The sequence below is a fragment of the Phaenicophaeus curvirostris genome, chromosome 6 (assembly GCF_032191515.1).
Source record: "Phaenicophaeus curvirostris isolate KB17595 chromosome 6, BPBGC_Pcur_1.0, whole genome shotgun sequence".
Classification (NCBI taxonomy): domain Eukaryota; kingdom Metazoa; phylum Chordata; class Aves; order Cuculiformes; family Cuculidae; genus Phaenicophaeus; species Phaenicophaeus curvirostris.
Window position 1 is genome coordinate 60,355,917 of NC_091397.1, and position 25,164 is coordinate 60,381,080.

At 39.8% G+C, this 25,164-nt stretch overlaps 1 protein-coding gene across 1 annotated transcript in view; it reads right to left on the minus strand.

The window, feature by feature from the left end:
* Window positions 1-25,164, minus strand: part of SCIN (scinderin) — a 40,882-nt gene that overhangs the window by 9,542 nt on the left and 6,176 nt on the right. The window contains exons 4-10 of the mRNA XM_069860369.1: window positions 16,136-16,285; window positions 6,730-6,822; window positions 3,435-3,567; window positions 1,630-1,718; window positions 1,211-1,426; window positions 411-532; window positions 139-229 (exon numbers count right to left, since the gene is read on the minus strand). Of these exons, the coding sequence (XP_069716470.1) occupies window positions 139-229; window positions 411-532; window positions 1,211-1,426; window positions 1,630-1,718; window positions 3,435-3,567; window positions 6,730-6,822; window positions 16,136-16,285 (894 nt within the window). The remainder of the gene's footprint in view (window positions 1-138; window positions 230-410; window positions 533-1,210; window positions 1,427-1,629; window positions 1,719-3,434; window positions 3,568-6,729; window positions 6,823-16,135; window positions 16,286-25,164) is intronic.

The following is a 25,164-nucleotide window of genomic DNA, read 5'->3' on the forward strand; positions in this document are numbered from 1 at the left end:
AAGGAGCCAATGCTGCTTCACTCCATACAGACCATAAGCAGCTGATATTCACAGTCTTCAAATGTTACCTCCTTTCAGTTCTCACTGAAATTTGCATATATTGAATGTTGTGTTGACTTTCATCCAAAAGACACTAACCTGCACAGCCTGACCATTCAATAACCGATCCAGCTGAACAGTGAGAAATGCAGATGCAGTCAGTTCATCTTTGGTAGCATGGGCTCCTTGCCTGAGGAAGACAAGAAAGACAATGGTTATGGCCCTTTTCAAAATAAACCAGTGCTTATACTGCATGATAAATGCACTGTAAACAACCTTGCATATACATGTGGTTCTACTTGAAAGGACACCAAGTCAGCATAAAACAATATCCACATGCTGGAAGTCTGTGCAAAGCTGATCAGGCATACCATGTGTAGATGATCTGCCCTTTCGGGTAAGTGTAGAGGATAATGTAGCAGTCGCCACCATAGAACTGTCCATACGTCTCAGGTCCCACAGGAACTCTGCCACTGCTTTCCACACGCCAGATCTGGGGAAAAGGAGAAATCACTGGAGAAACCACACCAATGAGATTGTAGGTATTTATCCCTTCTTTTTCTTCCATAATCCCCACACGCAGGCCTATATTCAGCAGGCTGTGTTGGTACAATGCCAAACCATCCCTGTGTAGTCCAAAGATACTCCTGCAGTGGGATACAGATAGACCTAGAAAGGCTGTACAGTCAGTCATTTTTTTTGTCTCTAAATTCAGGCTGCTTTAGAGACGCACTAGGGACAAAAAAGGCTCCTCTAGGAAGCAGACTGCACACATACATAAAAGCACAGAATGAATTTCTGACTTCAAGGGCAAGTTTTCCAATTCCAAATTTCAAGCTGATGTGAGCTAGAAGGTTTTCTCTAGGCCAACAATCATTTTTAAAGTATGTCTTTAAGAAGTATTCTGTAGAAGGGGACTGTTTCTGCTGTTTGATTTCTATTGAGGACTGGTACAACGTCTTTCGTAAGCACCAAAAATCATGACCCAGCATACAGCTGACAAAGAGATTCACTTTCTACTTTAAAGTACCTTTTCTGATGATTGAGGTAACACTGACACTAAGGTAGTGTTAACTATACACAACAGTGTAAACGGCAAAACAAAGAAGCTTATGCCATAACAGAATAAGCTAGGTAGGTAGAATACAGTTTAATACAACACAAAAATTACCTCTACTTTCCCTGAACCATCATCTACCATGTTATGCTGGGCAGCCATTTGTGGAGACTCATGTAACTTGGTAGCATCAAATTCAATCTGCTCAATTTTAGCCACTCTCTCTGTGACATACACTTTGCCAAAACCATCACTTTGATCTTTATCCTTCCAGTCTTTGAAAAATTGTTTAAAAATTGGCGTTTCACCTCCTTCAGGAAGGACTTGAATCTGAAATGAAGCAAGACATATGAAATGGAAGGTAAATAAAACTGACAGTTTTATTTTTGAACAGAAACTTCTGTATGATCTCTTAATGAAACATTGCCCTTAAGTCTTATAAGCCCTAAGAAATACTATTTTTTGCTGACTTAAAAGCAAAGCCTTTAACAGACCTCATCCTCTGTGGGTATCATCTCATAAATAGATCACACCTGTGTGTTGGCAGGATAATTCATCTGCTGTATGAATTGTTCAGCATTCTTCATGGCAGCTTTTCTTTCTTGTGGGTTAGCATCTTTGCCTGGTTAAAACAGAAGGATAACAATACATGGGAAAGGCAATGAGCTCACAGATCCCTCAAAAACATGCCCTTAAGCCAGGTTCTCTTCAACATTTCTTTTGCCTCAGTCTTGAACAAATATTTACTGTGAGCTATAGATTCACACAAAGTCAAATAGCCAAAACAGTACCTCAGTGGCTTTGAAAAAAAGTTAAAATGGAATAAAATTAAAAAAAAAAAATAGAGGGAATTGCTTTTTACTTAGTGTGTGTGTTTCATCAAAAAAATGCAGGTCATAATATATGCTTGCTTCAAGGCACAAGAACACCCTGGGCTTTTTTCTCTGAATCTTCCCTTGTTGGACTGCAATGTGGTAAATAAAGCTACTGTCCAGAACTGCCTTCAGTTCGTCAGGCAGTGCCACAACCCTAGTAAAAGAAACTCCCGCTTCATCTGGCTACGCTGTGCAATTTACCATCACCATTCCCCATCCATTGTTCAGCCTTTCTCAGTGTTAGACATCTCTGAAAGTCTCTGGGGGATAAGACTGCATATCAAGGTCTGTGTCCCAGATGGTTGTCAATTACTCTACTCCAAAGACCTCTTAATCCAATAAGAAGCTCTGATAAGCTATTCATTGTATTCCATTTTGAATGAGACTATTAGCGAAGTTAATTCACACTCCTTATTTTGGGGGCTTTACAATTTCCAGAAGAGAGAACTGCAGACTCGCAGTGAAAGGGCGAGTCTCACAGACTAATGTTTTTTTACCACAGATTATTGTTACCAACAGCAGCAAAGTGAGGATGCACAGAGGGGCACATAGGGCCACATTCAAAGGACCTAAATGGTATTTTTTTGTTATACTTGATCCTATTAGCTTGGTTCTTCCAGGAGCTGTCAGGCAGAGAGTGAAAACCAGGAATCAGGGGGTGAAATAGAACTTAGGCCATCTAAGCACAATGCTCCCCAAATGCTCTCTTTCCAGGGATGTTTCCTTAACTGCAAATGAAGTTTTAAAGCAAAATCCTTACAATGCTTCCTGGACTGATTTTAGTGGTTTGGCAACTGCATCAGTTAATTATTTGCTATTGCACATAGCTAGAAGAAATGCAAATGCCACAAAATAATTAATACTAATGCAATGATAGCACCACAACAATCCAGCTACAAGGTGTCCAGACCTAGTTCCCCAGTAGGATTCTTCTCATGGGAGATGTTCAATGAAAGCAACTGTAGACACTCCTACAAACACTGATGATACCACAGAGAAATAGTCATTAAAAAAAAGAAGAATCAAAGTATTTGCAAGCTTATGCTTTTAGTTGATGCCTGGACGCTCACCTTTTCGTTTCGCAGCTCTGTGGAGCAATGTATGGAAACATATTGTCTACCCATTAACCAGCCCTCAGTGTCTAGATTTTGTCCCAGAAGACAGGGACTGGATGACAATATAGAGAACTTGTAGAATTCTTTGTCTGCTTTGCAACTGCCACTTAGATAAGCATTTAAGCTTACAGATACCTCAAAAATAGCCAGGATCCTTAGACAAGACCTGGTCTTGAGGCCCTTACACAAGTGAGCAATCCTTGTCCACTGACCACATCAAGGAAGAACTGTGAGCAGGGAGCCAAATCTAGTCAGTATTAAATTCTTGCTAGTGTCCCAAGGGTATTGTGTCAACTCCTTAGATATGTCTGTGTAGCTTCTGCGTCTGCAACAGAAGTGATCACCTACCTTTCCACACAAAGATCTTCTTCGCAGCACCATTGTCCAAAATGAAGCATTCCTCAGACAAAAGCATAGCCATGGAGAAGGGGTTTTCCTCTGCTACCACAGACACCTTCATGGATCCACTTGAATCTGACACCTAAAAAATTTAAAATTTAGATCAGCTCCAAATTTTACAAGTAAATTACTTTCTGCTCCCCAAGTTAGTATAAAAATCACTCAACAGTCCTATACAAATGGCTGCATGAAATCTCTGTACTGCTGGAAAGTTAGGTAGGTAGGCTAGTTTATTTTTTTCTCCTTTCTTTCTTTCAGTTAATTTTACATCCAATAGAGGGAGATGTAGTGCTGCTTTCAGTGAGTTTGTTGGATCCCTGTCTCAAAATTTCTTAAATCGGTTTCTCTTCCACTTTCAATTCAACTGCTTATTCAGTGAACACCTCATAGTTAAAAATCTGTACTTTCTTCTGCCCAGCCTATATGCGCAGCTGAACTGGTAGAGTCCCTAGGTTTCATCTGCTGCTACCAAGCAACCCACACTGAAGCCAAAAGTACATGTAAATGCTGAACAAGAGCATTTGAAATTATAATCAAATAGTCCTACACTGATAATAACACATGAAATACCTACATTTATAGTGTACGGTTCTTTAATTGGAAATTATCATATAAGACCTGTTGCAGAATCTGGTTTGTAATGTCTGTGAACACTATAAGTCCATGTAGACCTTTACAACCTTTTAAAATTCACTCCTGTGTGGCTGAAAAGACCAGTTATTACTACTGAAAAGAAGTTATTACTATTGTGGTTTCCGGTTTTCTAGCTAACTTTATTTCCTTTCATAATTAAATATTAATTTTAAATACATCATTATATCTTATATTGTATAGTAGGGAGGAACAAGATGGAAATTACCACTGCTTACAACAAATAAAAATCAACTGTCATACCTACCGTGACAGCTGACTGTAGACCTTTCTCCTGACTTTGACACTCCCTGTTATATGGCAGCACACTCACTCTTCGCTAACACACTCCGTCAGCAGGACTCCTGTACTTAAAGGATTAGATATCCAGAGCATTTTCGAGAGCTCTTAAGATTCCAAAATTCACTGCAAGGACTTTTCTCTAGCACTGTCTTACTACACTGCTCCTGATCATACATACTGGCCATCACCTTCTTTGTTTTTCTTTTTTTCTTTTTTTTTTCCTAAGACCCTGCTATAAAAATAAATAAGTGCCAGATATTTTTGCAAGAATGAAATTATTAATGGGAACTAAACACATGTATGGCCTTGTAGCATGGATCAGACAGGCTTCTTGTAAACCCCAGCAACACACATGGGTAAGGGAAGGATCACATAACAGGCAGGGAGAGAGGTGGCTCCATCCTGCTGCGGTCTGTGGGATGCAGGATCTGCGGAGCAAATGACTCACCCTCTCTCACTTCACAGCAGCTTTGAGGCTACTGTAGGTGGCACCTAAAAGGTCACACACACAGGGATGCAGTAGCACTTAGTGCTGTCAGAGTGTTGCCACTTGTTGACCAAATCCTTCTTGTTAAGTGAAAACAGGGAAGGGAAAAAGTACATTGTATGCTAGTGAAAGACTCTTTTCTGTCACACAAAGCTCATTCCATAAGCCAGAGCACAAAGTACTGAACAGAAAGGTCCAGATCTCAATTTAACGAGAGCTTTAAAAAAACCCAAACCACTCTTCCTGTGGTGTTCAGGAGAAAGGAATATTTTTTTTCTTGGAGGGGGGAGGATAAAGTCTTTTCTAGATTTCAGTAAAAACATCCCATTTTTTTCAAATATTTTCTTACTTCTTTTGTCAAGTGGGAGAATATGAAAGAAAGGGGAGCTGTGGGGTGGGGAGAGGAAGAGAGAGAGAGAGAAAATACAGGCCTGGAAATAATTTTTTTTTTTCAGAAAAGGAAAAACGAGTAGTTGTGTAGCTTTGAATATAGGTAAGATACTGTATCGTTAGTGCGAAGAACAAAATCCATGCCTAGTCCAGGGAAAACCAGCATGCCTAGCATGACATGAGGGAAAATCATAACTTCACTGAATGTAATCATAAAACTCCTGGTGATTTAAATGGAGTAAATGTTTATAACATTTTGTTTATAGGTAATTCTTATGGCAATGGCACTGTCCTAGCCACTGCAGGTGAGGAAGGAGGAAATAGGCATTGCAAAAAGAGATTCGCATTCAAAATCCTTGGATTTAAACATAAAATACAACACAACTGTGTACCTCTCAAACTCTGCTAAGAATAACAAAATTAAAGAATTAAAGAATGCCTTGAAAGCTGCCTGGCAGAGAACGATCTAGGGGTGTTAGCCAATAGCTGACTGAACATGAGTCAACTGTGTGTTCAGGTGGCCAAGAAGGCCAACAGCATTTTGTCTTGTGTCAAAAACAGTGCAGCCAGCAGGACCAGGGAAGTGATTCTCCTTCTGTACTCTGCACTGGTGAGGCCACACCTCAAATACTGTGTTCAGTTTTGAGCCCCTCACTATAAGAAAAACATTGAGGTCCTGTAGTGTGTCCAGAGAAGAGCAACAAAGCTGGTGAAGGGGCTGGAAAACAAGTCTTATGAAGAGCACCTGAGGGAACTGGGGTTGTTTAGCCTGGAGGAGGCTGAGGGGAGACCTCATTGATCTCTACAATTACCTGTAAAGGAGGTTGCAGAGAGGTGGGTGTTGGTCTTCTCTCCCAAGTGATAAGTGATAGGATAAGAGGGAATGGCCTTAAGCTGCATCAGGGGAAGTTTAGACTGGACACTAGGAAAAAATTCTTCACAGAAAGGGTTACCAAGCCCTGGAACAGGCTGCCCAGGGAGGTGGTTGAGTCCCCATCCCTGGAGGTGTTTAAAAGTCGGGTAGATGAGGTGCCTGGGGACATGATTTAGTAGTAGACAGACAGGGCTCGAGTTGACCTCTAAGGTCTTTTCCAACCTAATGATTCTATGATTCTGTATATGACTGCTACAACTCTTACTATTACAATCAAGAAGACAGGAAATATAGTTCGATGTAAGACCAGTTAAGTCTTCTTTGACCTGCCCTGAGTGGTTCACAGGCCATGCCTGCTTCCTGAGTAAACAGGACTGTACTCCATAATTTTCCTTCAAATCACCTGGGCTGTCTTGATTGACATCCTTTGAGAAACTTGTACATTGGATGCAAATTAACCAATGCAACTGCAGTTCTGTAACTGAAGCCAGAACTATACATGAGAGCACTACGTGCATGAATACTGTTGAGTGTACCTAGCTAAAAAATAAATAACTTACCATATATAGTTTAGCGCTTCTCCTGTTTGTAACATCAGCCAGTTCATCATCATTGTCATCACACTCGGGAAGCTCTGGCTTGCTCCCTAAAACCTGTACAACAAAAGAGAAACAAATTCAATGCAGAAAGTAGGTTCTCTAGTAGAAATACCTAAACACTGTAATGTGTTGTCCCACTAATGAATATATGGATGCATTTAAATAACTGTGTGAAATCTCCACCAGCTTTAGATCTACATACCGTCTTTGCTGCAAGCCAACTTGCTGACTGTCCGTAAACTAAGACTGGAAACAATATAAAGCAAAAAGCTTCAAAGGTTACATGTGTGCACAGACATGCACAGAATAGAGAGGCCTCTGTGATCCTGCTCTACATGTGTGTTTGCGTATGTCTTGTCTTCCTCTTTTCTTCCCAGTAACTACTAAACTGTCAGCAAGCAAGTCTTACAATTTTTGGACCAACATTACTCTTAAAATGTTTGACAATACTAAAATTAAGGCAAAGTGAAATATACAAGTCAAAATTATCTTTTAAAATATTTCAATTGACAATACAAAATATCAGATTATGTATGAATTCAAAACCCTTAAAAATTACATATTCTTAATCCCATTTTACAAAGGAAAAGTTAGCTAAGGTCTGTACCACCAGAATGTCAATTTTAACACTGTGGTGACTTTACAGCAGAGAGGTTTTATACCGTGGGTAATCTCATAACAACTATCACTACAAGAAATTTATGGATGTTCATCAAGAATATTTTATGGTCAGGCAGTCATTATTAAATCCTAGTTACTCATTCTTAATGACTTTTCCTTACTGTTTCATATATCAGCATATCCAAATGTTACATGAAGAATTTTATAGATTTCTATTAAAATATGTCCCAGAGTGAAGGTGGTAGTAATTGATACATCTGAGTAATTAAATATTAACATGAAGTACAAGGGCAGTGCCCTTTTATTGACACAATGTATTTGCATATAACACAGAGTCAATGTAAAAACATTGCAAATATTTGATAGCAGAGAAGCCCGACAAAGCACGCTGCTGCAATTTGGAAAAAAAAAATCGCCACAATATATCCTAAATATTTAACATAAATCTGGCATCTGTGGAGTTTCCTGACCTGCTAAAGCCAGTGAAATACCTTGACTTAGTAAATGTGATTGATCCAGTTTAATCTAAAACATGTGACTTGTTGAAGAAGAAAAAGTGATGTCCCGAGTGCTTAAGAAAGTTGTTACCAATAGCTTTTCAGCAGCTATCAGTCTGCATTTCTTGAATTTACACTACATGGCTGCAGATTTACCAACATCTAGGCCAAGCAGGGCTCCGTTTTCATAGCAGATCCCCACCACACTGGGGAATAGCTACAAACAGCTCATCAGTGAAGCCAAGACTGGAGGCAGCCTGGGCTGCAGTGAGCAGCGTTGATGGAGTTCAAGATCCTGAGTGACATGGAACAGGCTAGGAGTATAGTTAGGACCCTAAATTTCAGGAAAGCAAACTTCCAGCTCTTCAAGGAGTTAGTCAGTAGGACCCCCTGGGATATGGTCCTCAGGGACAAGGAAGCAGAACAGAGCAGCGAAATACTTAAAGACACAAGAGAGCTTAGTCCCCAGATGTAGGAAATCAGGCAGGGAAGGGAGAGATCAGCATGGCGAAATCAAGACCTGCTGGTCAAACTGAAGAACAAGAGGCAACTGCACAGGCAGAGCAAGCAGGGACAGGGAACCTGGGAAGAGCACAGGGACGCTGCCCGGTTCTGTAGGGATGGGGTCAGGAAGGCCAAGGCACGGCTGGAGCTGCACTTGGCAAGGGAAGTGAAGACTAACAAGAAGGGGTTCTACAAGTACGTCAACCAGAAAAGGAAGGTTAAAGAGAATGCATTCCCAGTGACGGATGACAACAGTGACCTCGCATCAACAGACAAGAAGGCTGAGGTACTCAGCAATTTTTGCCTCAGTCTTCACTGACAATCACTCTCATCATCCCTCCTGGGTCAATGGAGAACAAGATGGGGACCAGAGGGGCAAAGCCCCCACCCACTGTAGGGGAGGATCAGGTTTGTGACCACCTGAGGAACCTGAACATGTATTAGTCTATGGTGAGGTGCATCCCAAAGCCCTGAGGGTATTGGCTGATGTGGTTGCTAAACCACTCTCTCTGATATTTGAAAAGTCATGTCTGTCAGGAGAAGTCTCTGGTGACTGGAAGAAGGGTAACATTGTCCCCATTTTAAAAAAAGGCAGAAAAGATGACCCTGGGAACTACCGACCTGTCAGCCTCTCCTCTGTGCCTGGGAAGATCATGGAATAGATCCTCCTAGAAGCTCTGCTAAAGCACATGAAGGACAGGGAGGTGATCAGTGGCAGCCAGCCTGGCTTCACCAGGGACAAATCCTGTATGAGCAACTTAATGGCTTTCTATGATGGGGTGACCGCAGCAGTGGACATGGGAAAACCAATGTTTGTAATCTACCTGGACTTCTGTAAAGCCTTTGACACAATCCCCCACAACAACCTTCTCTCTAAATTGGAGAGATGGATTTGATAGGTGGACTCCCTTGTCTGCAGAGGGTAAAACAGCAACTCAATCTGCATTAATTTTAAAAGTTATGGGTTTTTAAGTTCTATTAAAGCTTCATGTTGATGCTCTTTGGTTACTGCGAGAATATCATAGTTGAACCCAAAAGAACATCAGTTCCTCTACAACTGCCCAAGTTTACTCTTATTTTGTGGTAAATGTAACATAGTTTATCCTGCCTGCATAACCATAATCCCCTTTCATATTCCGATATGCACAAGCTCTTCTCTGCAAATATCTGTACAACACACCCTACAGCCCCCAAAGATAAATTACAGAGCCAAAGGTGTCTAATCTGTAGGAATGTGACAAGGTAAATAGTTTAAAATAAACCTATCAAAAGAAGAAATTTAGCAACCATTGTCTTCATAACTGGAGAAGCCAGCTCTGCATCATAAAACAGTTGATATTGATTTACTGGGAGCAAGAAGTTTAAGGAGTCAGTGAGGCTGAAAATCCAACTAGAAAAACAATAGTTGAAGAAAATGTCAGGTGAAGTTTAATTAAGAGAGAAAACCAGTTTTGTACAGTTTAACATGTGTAAACTGGCACTGTGTTTGTGTTTCCTCTGACTATACACAGTTGGGTTAGGTTTCTGGGTCTGAAACTGAACTATTTGTTGTGGCTGTGATCCCAAGAATCAGATCTCACAAACACTCAAATTCTCCTCCTTATACGCTAGGAGCAATGGAAAGAAAAGTGAGACATTTATATAACGTAAAGCTGCTCTCTGGGCCTGATGTTTTATTAGTTAATAGTTCTGGAAAACAATTGGGATCAGTAGCTGATCATTTATTTTCTTGCATGCTCTGGCATAAGCAAATACATCCTTCTCACACAAACTAAAGGTACACATGTAAGCTCTGACAGAGAATAAATCTTCTGTGCAGGGCCATAGGTCTGAACTGTAGGCACAATGTGAACTCAATGGCAGATAAAGGCTTAGATTTTTATTAACCTTCAAAGCAGAGAACACTACAATGGATGCCTCTCTCAAATAAATACTGTCTCAAATATCTACTCCAATAGCCTGTAAAACGCAAAACTCGGCAAAGAGAGGGAAGGATGAACATGATGCAGGCTAGTAACCACCTAGATGACCTTGGGTACCAGCAGAGACGTACACCCTGAGGCTTACTGGGCAAAGGTGGCTTTAGGCTTTGCTGCCTAAGCAACTGGCTACAATTTCATTTCTAACCATTCTCCTGTCAAAGCACAGCCACTGCAGAGGATATTCTGGTGCAGACAAAAATTACTTTTGACACTGGTCAGACTGTGAATAGCCAAATATGCTTATTTCACTGGTTATTGTAATTTGGAGCGCTTTCCATCTGAGCATAAATTCATAGTCTTACAAAAAGTCATATGCCTCTCAGGAAAAAAAATAAATCCTTTCACTAAACTGCTCCTAGACAGCTAGCAGCATTTCTGCTTGAAATCACCTCTCAGTAGCAATTCCAACAATAACAAACATCATTACATGCTCACCTTGAGCAGAGAACCTCACACCTGCCTGAACAGACTGAAAATAAGATGGAAGCAGCCATAATGTACTGAGAAGCAGATAAAGGATGTTTTATGCTAGCAAACTGTCCTGGCATGTTGTTAATTTTGCTGTTGTTGTTTTAGCACTTAATTTATGGAAAGTGGTTTCTGCCACTAAGGTCTAAACAGGATCTGTATGCATTCAACTTGCTAGTTGCTTGTGGCAGGTTTGACACACAAATTATGGCCTACATTTTTAGCCCCTTTCTGTTGTTTCAGGAATTTCAAATGCAAATCATAATTTTATTCACAGTTCTGTGCTTAACCTCCTAAAAATAGGGCATTAGGCTTTGGCAGCTTTTCATATAATATTTGCAACCTTGCATATCTGTCTGGGATAATTTCAATATAAAGCCTTTACTGGTAGGTTAATGATATTCTGATATTAATTTTACACTCTGTGAAACAGGCCATGCATAACATATTCACAAAAAAATTATCAAGATCGGTCCCGAGAGACTAATTTGATGTTTTTTCAATAGTTTACCTCCAAGGTAAAATAATCTACTGCCAGGACTGCACAGCTGGCAGTACCTAAGCTAGTTATTTACACTGACATCAGGTGTGCATGAAACAAGTTGAGGAACCCCCTAGCCTTTTTTATCTTCAATTGTCTCCAAGATAAACAGTAAATCCACGCTAATGAAACCGGGAGTGTGGATGGCAGGAACTATGCAAATACTGCAGACTTTTTGTAACCCTTACTGCTGATGAGCACTGAGAAATGAGCTATTCAGTGACCTGCCTACCTGCGGGATAATGAAAATAAAGTAAATGATCGCCCCTACTTCTTTTTTGTATTTATACTAACCCTTTCTACCTCTGTTTTTAAATCTTACTCCTTTGTCACATCCTCCACTCATACCAGCAGAAGCATTAGAAATGAGACCCAGAACCTGCACGTGTTTGAGATGTCTGGTTTTTCTGCTTTACTACAACATAAAGTTAGACACACATTCAAGTCTGTAGCTTTGCAGATCTAAGTTTGAAAGTTTTGTGGAGTAAAAAAAATTATATATTATGTGCTGCATGACAGTGTATACTTACACGTTGGAAAATAATGAAAATAAATCAGCTAACAGGAACCTCAGACACAGAAAATGTTTATCTGCTAAAATCCACAAAACTCAGCTTTTTTTTCCCCTAAGTGCCTCCACTTTTGCAGCAGGGCATTTGCAGTGCCACCACACCAGCTGGTCCTGAGGCTGTAGCAGGGTATCCCACATCAATATTGGGGTAAAAATGGGGTATGGCAGATACTCTGTGAAGCTTGAAGCAGCAGGTAGTGAATGGGAGGCAGCAGCAGGCAACTGGCAACCAGCAACCCTACTAGAAAAGCAGTGTTCCCAAGTGACATACAGCAACTGGAGGGAGAAGCAGGCAGCTGCAATATACAGCAGGAGCAGAAGGAGCAGAAAGAGCTGTAGCAAGCTGTTTCAGCACTCAGTCCATGAGATCTTAAGGTGGAAAATGCTACTCAGGGAACTGAAATATTTTCCCAGTACACCACTGGCTGTGTTCACAAGCTCAGCATTTCCAGTCCCATACAGCCCAACAGACTAGGTATTCCAGAGGATCCTCTCTGGTACAACACCCAAACTCTTGCATCCAAGACAGAGCACAGATTTGGACCCTTATGTTTAAGAAAGCTAACCAGAGAGTATTTTGGCCAATATTCTCTAATGCTTTCTGAGGAAGCTTGAAATATTTATTAGGACAGAGAAAGAGCAAGAATTTTTATTTTACCTGGTTGCATAGGAAGTACATATTGTACTTAGTTCTTTGAAAATCATTTCCTCCTGCTAGTTTAAGTGTCCTCCACCGATTTCTCATTTTACAGACCTACACATCCTCAAAAATATGTTCAAAGGAGACAATATATTCAAAGAAGCCATGATTTACAGCTCTTACAAATTAGAAATTGCACCAATGATTACTCCAATATTTAAATGAATCTTACATAATTTTAACTGCTTCTTATTTTAACAGGCAAAGCCAGGCAGTATCGAAAGTTGTAGGCAGTTATGTAAGCAAAAGACCTGGCCCTAACAACCTGCTTTGCAGGAAACACAGTAATTATATTTACATATTTCTTCAGCACCACATGATCAGTGGTGATAGAAATACTGAACTGATTCCACAACACATGGAACAGCTTCTTTTATATTGCTGTTCTCCACTCTTGCCCAGCTGTGAGAGGATTTCTACTCCAGTGTTACAAGTCCTGGATAGAGAATAGCAGTGTGTGCATATGCAGACTCCTCTGGAAAAAAACCCTACCGTTTTATTCCCTGAGCCCTTCCTGCTCTGCAGAACTTTCACTACAGAAAATTAAAAGGCAATCCTGAGCAGAGAATCTTTGAGAATTGCTCTGTCAGGGGCTGGGATGGAGCAGACTTGGTGAAAGAGAAGAAAATTTCCTTTCAAGGTGTATTTGTCTTGGGGAGATGCTGGATTCCAGGAATAACACAACTCTGAGCTTTTTATTTAGTAAGGAAATTCTGCCATTTCAGTAGTTCTCTCTGAAATGCCCCCAGTGCTAGAAAGAACGTGGAAATAACTGCTAACAACTCCATGTGGTGACAACTGCTAACAACTCTCTTCTTTGGCCTTCTCTTATTAATTATGGTCATTTAATAACTGAAAACTATAGTTGTTTTTCATCCATAGATTCCTTGATACTCTGGCACAGGATGGAAGAAAAAAAGCCATTAAAAACTCCATTAACATTCTAATATATAATTATAAGACTATAATTGACTAACATGGCAAACCTGCAAGCACTACAACTGCTGAAGAGGCAAACGTAATAAAATGAGTGGTTTTCTCACCCACAAAAATGCAAACGAGACATGTTATTACTTAACTGCAAGCACTACCAGACATTCATTAGAATTACAGAAATTCACTGAAATATCTAATATAGAAGCATCTTTCCTAGCATAGGAAATTATATTTTCAACCATCTATTATTAGAGCTGTTCATAAATTATTTAGTTCATGTTATGCAGTATGATGCACCTAAACATGTTCTGAAATAAATTTTCTAATGTAGGCACTGAAATACATATTTAGTGGCTTAATTAAAAGCCCCCCATTCAGATGTACTTGCCACCTGCAGTTCCTATTCAGTTCCCTGTCATTTAAGTATCTGGCTTTAGGCAGCCAAGCTTAAAGCTTGAAAAACATTATGGGTAACGCACAATGTTGCTGAAGAGTCCTCCTTACTGCTCTCTGCTGTACCTGGACAAAATCTCTGCTGATTTTCCGCTAGGGCCCAAGGATAACACTGGGCCAAGTGCTCAGCTGGTGCAAAGCAGCTAAGCTGTACTCAAGTCTAGGCCACTCATGTTCTGTGTGAGTACAGGTTGTATAATAGAGTACTTTAAATGCACATTTGCACCAAGAAGAAGGAGATAACACTCAACAATTAGAAAGAAAACACAATGACTGGTTTCAACGGCTTGAAACTGGCTCCCTGCAGAGCAACGGGATTTGTACTTTGTATCCACATTCATAGCCCATCATAAATTTTAATTAAACAGTGCAATGATTAATAAACTTCCACTCCTCAAACTGGACAGATGTTGCTTTGAAAGGTATTAAGCTCATGTGCAGTATTTTTCCACGCAGACTGTTCCGAGTACATGTCCTACAAGCTCTTATTCATTGTTCAAACCATGAAGACTCAAATTGTGTTCCTGCCGATACCTGCATGTATCCAAAACCACTCCAGTGAAAAAGGGTTTTGTCTTCCTGAAAGGTAAATTTGACCCATAGTTTCAAAGCAGCCTGAGAAAGTTGTTTGTTCATCTGTAGCTAATACAACTACTAGTAGTTTTGCTACTTTCTGCCCATTAGCTTTCTTAAGTCTTTACATCACCATGGTTAACTTCGCTGCGTGTGTCTGACTGTGCAGCTGAGTCCTTGCAATGGGGACTGCTACAACTTCCATTGTCTTCACACCTCTCTCCATGCATTCATTTTTCTTTGCACAGAACTTTTCAATAACAACTCTGCGCTGGGGCTGAAATTAATTTCTAGTATTTATTTCATTATATTACTTTGGCCTACATATTCCCAAAGCCACGCGCAAATCGGCCTAATATGACTTCGTTGAGATATTTTCATGTTGAGCATTTTCTGGCTAGTGAAGAGATCAGGCTAGACCATAATAGTTATACACAATTTACTGCTTTTGAACTCACAGCATTTGAGTAAAACTGTGTACAAGCTACACAATAAACAACGATTTAATCTCTAACAAATGCCCAGAGTTTGTATTCTGCAAGAGACGTTACCCCTCTCTTCTCCTCCTCCACCACCCTCATCCAACAATACCTCCATTCTTCTGTATACAAAACCCAAATTCAAGGGAACAAGAAGAAATGTAAATATTATGACAGCAGCAATAGCAATTCTTGCTTTTACAGAGTTGTGATGGCAATTCCTACTCTTGCTGACCCTGGAAAAGCAGCAGGTACCAAACCAGTGGGGCACGCGCTGCTCTTCCAGCTTTACGCAACGATGTATATGGCAGGACCAGAGTCTGCAGGAACCTGCCCAGCTCCTTACACAGACGCATGCCCTTGCACTGCCAAACTCATTTATGCTAGTTACAAGTCACAGCAAGCCTTAGTTTTTTTCCCAGCTACCTCACTGTGTTCCATACTGCCCTTGGAAATAATCTTTGGGTTTTAGCAAATAATTTTTAGGGGCTTGAATTTAACAAGGAAGGAAGGAGTGATCCTGCTCTTCTGCCCATGTGCCCAGACACGTAACCAGCTAATTTAAGGTTTACTGGAGCTTGACATTGTGATGATGTTTGCATTATTTGGGTCTCTACAGAAATAGTCTTTGTAACTAGTATTTGCAATAGGCCCCATACATCTCCATGCAATTAGCTGTTTGTTGACATCATAGACAGTAATTTTACGTCCTTCCTCTTGTTTGGTGCTGTCCCACCTCAACGCTCCCTTTTCCCCATATGAAGCAGATAGCGTGTGTAGTTCAGGTATGAGCTGTGCTGTTAATTCAGTCACCCTAATATTTCCAAAAAGCAAACATTTGGGTCTTGAAAAAGTATTCTCACATGATTAACTATCTTAGACTACACTGCTTGGATAAGGAGGAAGAAGTAGTATAAATCGGCCTACCTCTTCCAGGAGTCCTTGAAGAACATAAGGTTTGAGCCTATTCCTATTTAGTTCCTGAGGTGTAAAAACATTTTATTCACAGCTGTATCAGTAACTGGTAGACATATTACAATACCTCTATAAGCTGGTCTGGTTCACTCCCTTCTTCCACAGTAATTAATTTAGCCCTTCCATTTCGTTCATTGTCCCGAATGCCAATAGCAACTTGAGTAGCCTTCAGCCGCTCGTATTTATTGCATGATGAGCCACACCACTGATAGATTTCCTAGAATAATTAAAAGCACACAATTATTAGCAATATAACTCAACACTGGGCAAAATTACAAAATTAATATTTTACTAATAATTAACTTACTGGATCTAAACCATTAGAACATCAGTGAAGCTAGAACTTTCAGAAATACTTTGTAGAAGACACCTGCTAAATCACCTAGATATTTGTAATATGCAAGATAATAACATAATGTAATTTAGCACCTGCATGTTAGGAGATTGCTCACTCTCAGAACAGTCAGTGTTTTGGGTTGACCAAGTTTATCCCAAATACAGATATATCCTCACCTATCTAAAGAACCTGAAACTCCTAAATTTGCTACTGCAAGGTGTTTTTATTTTATATCTGGCAGTTCCTCTTCTGTGATACTTCAGCAGTGCTGGTTCTTATCTGCAGCAAGAAATAAAGAAATTACAAAACCTCAAGGATAACCTTGACTGTATCTGCTACTCAAAGGTCAAGTTAGATATTTCAATCCAGTTTTTATTTTGGTGACTTTTTGCTGTATCATGATATTTGTCATGTGCTCTGTCACCACAAAAACAGCTCAAGTGCAAATGGATGACATAGGTGTTTTAAATAAAAAAATCTTCACAGAAGGATTTTTCCTCAGTGTACAGCTGTTCCAATGCTTGTAAAAGTATATTAACCTCTAATTAATGCAAACCTTTCCAACTGTAGTCACCACAAATGTCTCTATAAATTACTCCTAAGTATTTACAGATCACGAATACACAGTTTTTCTGGTCAGTTAAATCAAGTTCCTCCCTAGCAGAAGATAGACGTATACCTAGTCCCCTCTACTACATCAGGTACTGACTAAAGACAAGAGATACATCTGTAAAAGATGCCTCCATTCAGCAAGCACAGCAGCTACAATTAAGCTGTTCTCACACAGGCACTGCAGTTGCCACCTGTACAAGGTGCTCCTCAGACACTGCAACAGCTTTTCATGTTGATGAGCAAGTGTTCTGGTAGCAGTAGCCACCTTCGAATCCTTCCTTTCATCTGTCTGAATAGCTAGTGAACGTGCGCGCCTTGCACATGAGCAGGGAACAGCAATTCAACCAGACCGAAGCATATTCCCAAGGCTCCTCAGGAAGGAGGAGCCACCACGGCTACCTAAGAAAGGTCACCTAATCCAGTCACACGACAGATCGCTGACCCCCACCTTGGGCAAATCTCATTATTCATTGTGAATGCAAAGCATTTTAGAATAAAGAATTTAGATTTCAGTCTTGATGAAAAATCACTAAGAGGCAGAACATAAGCTGCTGAGCCACTGGAGATTAAGCTAGAAGGAGCTAGTCGAAGGAAATAATTCAGCTTGGTTGGTTGCTTTTTCCACCCCCCTTCCTTCTTCTGGAAGAAAGTAATGTGATTCTTCCTCACGTGATTCTATCAAATAGCCCAAAGAGTACAACAATAAGGGTACACAGTTGTTTTCAGCTTTAAAAAACCCTGAACTTGGTTTGTGTCCATATACAATGCAAACAAATATTTAATCAGAGATCTCACCGGGCAAGGTGAGGGGCCTTAGTTTTACAATGTATTTACAACTGTATAAAATTTAGATTTTGGATGAAAACCCATTTCAGTCAAAAAAAAGCTTTCATAGCTGTTTCTGCTGACCACTATTGTTATTTAATGGTACTTGAAAGGGTTGCTTGAGACAAGTGAGAGATGAAATACAGCTTCTCAGTACTGGCAGATACAAACTTTTCGAAGGCAGCTAACGTCGATACCATCTGCACATAAAACGGGAATCAGTAACTTCTGATATTTACTTTTCACCAGCTTGGACAAAAAAGGACCCCAAACTCTGATCTCACTGCCAAGTTTCCTTCCTTTCCCTTTGGAAGCATCCTTCAAGGGCAAAGTTTTAAGCTTACGTCAGGATTACACATATTCCCAGAACTGGATCCCTTTCAAGTTGCAGATGTTATGCAGTGAAAGCTGTGAGGTTTTTAGCTTGCCTTTAGCAACCTGACTGTAGGCTTGAAACAAACAAACCAACCAAGAAAAAATATCTCTGCATACTCAGGGGAAAAAAAATTTCTAAAGAATTAACGTAAGTGCCTTGAGCATGCAGAAAGTGAAACATTTCAATTTGAGCAGTTTCTTAACATAGTTTTTTAATATAGTTATTATAGCCACACACAGCTTCAGCCATCTTCTCCCAGATTTTGGGAAACTTCACAAAACACGGACTCCTTTAGTTTCTGAGAATTCCTGCACTCAAACTTACTCATTCTCATCTTGGCCTACCTCCTACTAATTGGGCTTATTTCAAATTATATGAGAAAACAGGAGTCACAAGAGATATAGCAGCAATAAACAGGAATCCTTTATTTCCCATAGTTTATAGAAGCAATAAGGAAGATAGGACTACATATATAGATAATCAGTTGAAGACATTAGGCAGCTCTTGCCTTATCTCAGTGTGCATTCTGCAATTCATGGAGATTACTCATTCAGAAAGGCTAAAAGTTCAGTTTCAGTTGAAAGCGTCAGCCTCCTCTTGGTCTTTTGGTAACTGGCCATCTAACCTCAAACAAGTATTCGCATCTACAAAATGAACAGTATTTACTGTACTGACCACAAGGGATTTGCAAGACTTAACTGTCACTGCAAATTACAAAGACCTACACTTGTCAGAGAAAAAATTCACATTTTCTTTTCTTAGCATCTCCTTAAAGTCCCACTGCAAGTGTGCCTTGGCTACCCCACATTCATAGTATATTTTCCCCACTCTGCTTTCAGTCAGCCAGCGACTAAAGTGAACTTACAGTCCACCAGCTCTTTGCTTCAAATCAGCCTGAGGAAGGAGATAGACTTTTAAAAATTTATAGTAAAGGATTTCAGATTTTTTGATTTGCAGAATTCATTATTCTCCTTACAGAGTCGACATTCCTACATGACAGAAACATTCCCACAAAACAACACGGCCTGAATGCTTTCATTCTAAACTAAAATAAATATGAAATGTTGTTAGCTAGAACCTTGAGAAACCTTGTGTGGTAAGGTTTTCTCCTGTTGCATAAAAATACCTCAGTCAATAGCAGTATCTGAAAACATCCTTGATCTGGACTTCTGGACTTCGAGGTGGTTGACTCGCCTTCCCTGGAGGCGTTTACGGTGCGGGTGGATGAGGTACTGAGGGGCATGGTTTAGAGACTGGTGGGAATGGTTGGACTCGATGATCCGGTGGGTCTCTTCCTACCTGGTGATTCTATGATTCACATAAGTGAGCCATACCACTCCTACAAGCTCCATTTTCCCTGGTACTGATTTTGAAAGCTAGAGAAACAAGAACCTGATTCTTTTCAGCACTAGGGAATAAAGACAGAATTTTTTATTAAAACTCTGAAAGCTAAACTTCATGTACTGTGTAATTTAATAGAAGTGTGCTGTCACAAGTCATGAAAGCATCCCAAAGTATACAATATTTCACTGTATTTACTATAAGCACTACACAAATCTTAAGCATGCAGTGCTACAAGCCTTCAGGAATGTAGATTGAGTTAATTTTCTCAAGTAAAAAAATATTCTCAATTATTTTTAAATTTCTCTAATTTCGAGGCCTCATGGGAGAAGTTGCAGCTCGATATTTACACGTTTGTCTTCCTGACGTAACTTACCTATTTGGTTTTTAAGAACATAAAGCCAGAAAAAGATACTTTTAGAAGTTGAAGTCACCTCTTGACAAGGGCAATATTTAGACCTGGATTTACCTGAAATAGTCAGCTAGTTATCTAACCACAACCAACAGACCATTGAGCTCCTAGCTCGTAAGACATTATTTACATATTTATATTTAGATGTAAGTAAAGTTCTCAGAGTCATAATGTGGTATTTAGCTTTAGCTCACTCAGTGCTTTCAGAATTTCTCAGCTGTACTACACCTTCACTATTTTTAGGCTTGTTTTGCTAACCTTATTTTGAATTGGAAGGCTGACCAAAAATATTTCCATTAAAATGAAAATAGACTTCAACTGTTTAGTCCCCTCATAAAAAAAGAAGGAACTTCATTCACCAGTAATTCCTGTGCCAAGTCCATTTTTTTTCCCCAGAAGTTTGTACCAGCAGTATTTAATTTTTTCCTTTAACAGAGTTTGAAAGAGATGCTATGGAAGAGAGCTTTTCTGCTATCTGGTATTTATTAGTTGACATCAATATACTTGTTGAATCCCAATGGGACAATTCACAGCTGAAGGCAAGAAAATATTATTGTGAATAATCACAATGGCCACCCTAGAGTTCCTGAGGGAGGTCAGGAAGGTAAACTGGGTCTGTGTCATGCACACAGCAGGCATAGCAAGGTCTCTCCTCATCTGCACATTTTGGTGAATGCAGTTTGGTCTTCTACTTGTAGAGTAGCAGAACTGACCTTTTTTATTGCTGATAGCTTCTGGCCTGCAGAGTGACCTTAAGCAGGTCACATGACATTTCTACAGCACATTAAAAATGGACCAACACAGCTTCTATTCAGAAGTGTATGGCAGGACAATTATGTATGGCTTGTGTAACTCTTACTCAGAGTACGCTAGCACTTTTCTCTGTATAGAGAGTGATTGTGAAAGCACACCTCCTGCCTTCCTGCTCCAGCTCAAAATGGCACATAGAGCAAGAGAAGGAAAAATAAACAAAAAAAAATTTGCATATTTCAGAAGTGACATAAAAACAAGTTTTCCTTTTCTAATACACAGCCACTTCTGTATTCCACTGGCAGCCTGCTTGGTTTGGAGGCAAATGAAAATATGCTGCGTCCTGGTGTCTTTACTATGAATCTTGGCCAAAACTATGAAAGCAAAACCAAGCAGCTTAAGTCTGCGAAGAACTCACTATTTTGTTCAGCTACAAACACACCCTGAACATAAAATCTGCTTTTTACATTCGTTGAAACAGTAATACAGTGAACCATTGAAAGTTGTGGAGTTTTGATAATCCAAAACAAACTCCGAATTCATTCAGCCAGAAATGCTGCTGAAGACACCACAATCCCGGCCCTAGTATAAATTACAACAGTGTCTTGTAATCTCTCATTTGATTCAACTGGAACAAATTAGCAGAATAAAAAAATAAGTTGGATACACCACAGTCTTACTACGCTTATTTCTCCTCTCACGCCTGCTTTGCTAGTGTATTCTGGGAATAGCTGTTGCTATACCACAGTGCATTAGAGTCTGAGTACCAGGTTATTCGTTCTAAATAATAACAGCAGCTCAAGCAGCAAAACCTATGCATTTTCTACAGCATCAGAAAGAAAAGTAACCTAATTTTATCCTTGTGCATGCATGTATGTTCCGTCCGCCTGAAGCTTTAATGATGGTCTCCATTTCAGCTACTTTTCTGTATGTAAGTAGAGGCAAAAGGAGGCTTTCCAGTTCACACAGTATGAAAATGAATATACTAACTGAAGTTAAGGGGAAAAGTTTTAATATTTATTTTTCTCTGATGACTTTGCAGCTATAACAATTTCCAGAATGCTGGAGTTTATGCTGCTGGAGCTGTAAAAAAAAAAATGGGTTCACAGGCTGTGCATAGATATAACCACATTGTTAAGCTGCTACTAAGTCCATAAAGTTAATAAAGAACTAAAGCAGCTTAGTTTTTCAAGTTCTGCTACTTGTTTGGCAACTCCCTGCTACAGCACAAGTCATAGTTTAACTCTTGGCTAGGGGAAACTGAGGAAGAGGTTAGTTGTACAGCAATGAACTCCAACATGCAAGAATCTGCTCTTCCAGTCCTGTTTATACCCAAACACTGACTTTATTAAAGCAATTAATATGCTGACTGTGAACTGGTCCCTCTAAAGGAAGAGAAGCAAAGCCACCCAGAAGAGACAGAGCAGGCAAGAAACCAGGGAGGTTACAGAAGCAAGCAAAACTACAATTGTGCTTAAGGTTGCAATGTGATGCTGAATCACACCACATAGTCATCAAGCAAGTGTCTGTCCTCTTGGTCTTTTACTGTTAAAAAGCAGAAGTTAATTTTCCTTTTTGTAAACATAACTTGATCTAGACCAAGTTAACGATTTTTATGAAAAGCAGCCGTCACAAAAACCAGTCTTTTTGCTTGTTGTGTTTTTTTCCTAGTGTCTTTGTGTAAGACAGCAATATTTTTTCTTTTAACATACCTATTATGTCAGAAGTTCAAGCAGGAGCGTACTGACACAACAGCTTTATTTAGTCTTACGATTTTGAGCTCTAACATCGTAATTTTTACTTGTGATTAATGCAGCCCTTGAGAAGTACATACATTGACTGCTGGATAGCCCAAGAAGTTGTTTAAAGCGCACTGCAGGCTCTTAAATTTCAAGCCAGCAACCTCTTGGCTGTTCATAAGTCAGTTTATAAGCACCACTACAGGAAGGGAAAGGATGGACAAATGAGTGTAGTCTGCCTTCAGTCTTTGCTTAACTTGATATAGTTATCACCTCACCATCTGCATTCTTCCTTTGAGATGAAGGGTAATGTTTTATTAGCAAAACTTTGTACTGACAAAGCTTTCCAGCTTCTATCAGGCCTAAGCTCAGAACTGCTTGGTACTTATCACGCATTTCCTCCTCCTCCTCCCTTCTAACAACTGTCTCAATTTCTTCCAGGAGGCAGTGGTACACATCCCTCTCTTCCCCCTGCAGCCTCTTGGCTCACAACATTACTGCTACCTCCCACCAAGAGGGAGGTCAGAGGGAACAAGGTTTTACATTTTACAAAGTTCTATCTGAATAAATGCATAGAGAATATTTTTAGTGATCACTGGATGACAATTTTAGATGGCCTTCATACCCTACAGCTTCGCAAACTGAGTTGAGAAGCTTTAAAGAAAATCAGTTGATCACTTCATGTTGGTTTAGTGTATTGCTAGTCCCATTACTTCTGCTCCATGCTTAGATAACTACCCAAATTATCAACACTCCTCAACATGTACGTTATTCAGATCAACAGTGTACACCAACGTACATAGGATGAAGTTCACAATGCCAATAAGTTTCCTTCCCACTGAAACCAATCACTATGAAAATCAACAAAACAGATCAAAGTCTTCAGCACATCTTTTCAGAAATATACATATATAAGCTATATTAACACATACATCTGGAAAATACAAAAACAGCCTGGAAAACAGTGCATACGTTATTCACTGAACAGCACAATGACTAATCTTTTCCCTGCCTTTCCACAGTCATTTTCCATGCCTTCTTGTGCTCCTTACTGTTTTGAGAATTCATCTTGGTGAGAAGGATGTGGCTAATGGTAGGTGGCTGGAGGATGGGGTGATGCAGAAGTAAAGGGGACAGCACAGAGAAAGTCCAGAGAGCTTATGACCACCAAGAACTGCCACACCCATCCTCATGTATCTCAGGTGGGACACGAGGAAGAGTTAAGCATCCCCCAGCCTAAAGGACAGGATGGGAAGTGTGGCAGAAGACCATGACTTCTGGGAGAGCTTAAGGATGCAAGATGCCAGGGCAGGATGTGCCAAGCAGCACCTGACAAGGTAAGGTGCACTTTAGTTCTGTGCAAAGCCTTCTCAGCAACTGCCCTGCACTTGTCTGGCCTGCTCCGTCCCAAAGGCTCCCTTACAGGGAGATTGCCAGGTTCATCAAGGAAGTACCAGTGAAATTCCTTGTAAAAAAAAATAACACGAAAACCATAAATCAGAGTCTGGCATCCTAGTAACCCTCCTGGATCACTCATTGCACTGGAACATCAGTTTGGTGGTCATAGCACTCATGTCATGGTCTTACAGAGGATTGCTTGAACAAGAGGTCTTGGCACATTTCCCACAGCTAATACCTCCTCTCATATCAAAGACTGTTTCCTCTGCCACCTGCATCTACTTTCTGTCTCAGCCTCAAGAGTTACAAGGAAGCAAGATAATATATCCCAGACAGGATATTAGAAATGTTGTAAATGCAGTCTAGTAACTATGTAAGTATGAGGCAACCATGTCAACTTGAGTTTTAAATACATGAACCTAACTGGAAATGCATACAAACTTTTTTACTTAAGGCACTATCAGCAGGAGGGAAACTTGATTGACTTCAAATCATTTTATTTCTAGTAATTATTACCTTTCTTAATAATCCCTTATCTGTTCCAACCACAGGTTTAAAGTGCTGCTGTAATTGAGCTCAGTGGGAAAACTGAAATGACTTTTCATTATATTCATAAGTGGCTTGATAAAATGGAACAGGAAATGAATCACACAAGCAGTTTTGCAGTGACATGGAGACCATCCTTCTGGTTAGCTAAGAGACAGGGGAAAGTAAGTCTCGGATATTCATTTTATTTGACATGTTACAATAATGTGATATTAAAAGCACAGACCATAAGCTCATTATTTTATGCAATTACTGCCCATTATTCTTGGACAATGGCTCAATAGTGCCCTGCAATAAACCCCAAAACTCATGAGCAAGCCTAATAAAGATTCATTTTATTTCAATTATTAAGTAATTACCTCAGTTTGAAAACTTCTATGACTAGCAGCCCATTATAAACGGGTGAGTCTTCACAGGAACTCTTAATTGAATTTAGAGAACATTTTAAAAATAGAGAGTATTCTATCTGAAATACAGCTATTCCAGCTTGAAATATAGTTCTTCAGACCTTGTTCAGGATTCCCACTGTGACTGTTTTCTACCACACCTATTTCTCTATTTCTACAGGCTCTACGCTATACCTGCATATTTTCATCTTGAAGTATGTCACCCATTGCCATTTTATCTCCCACAAAAAACGTCTGGTTTACAAAATAACCTATGATGAAATGACCACAAATACCTGGATGCTAAAACACTTTTTTCCTTAACTTATTAATATATCCAAGAAAAGCCATCCATCATATACCACTGACACGGC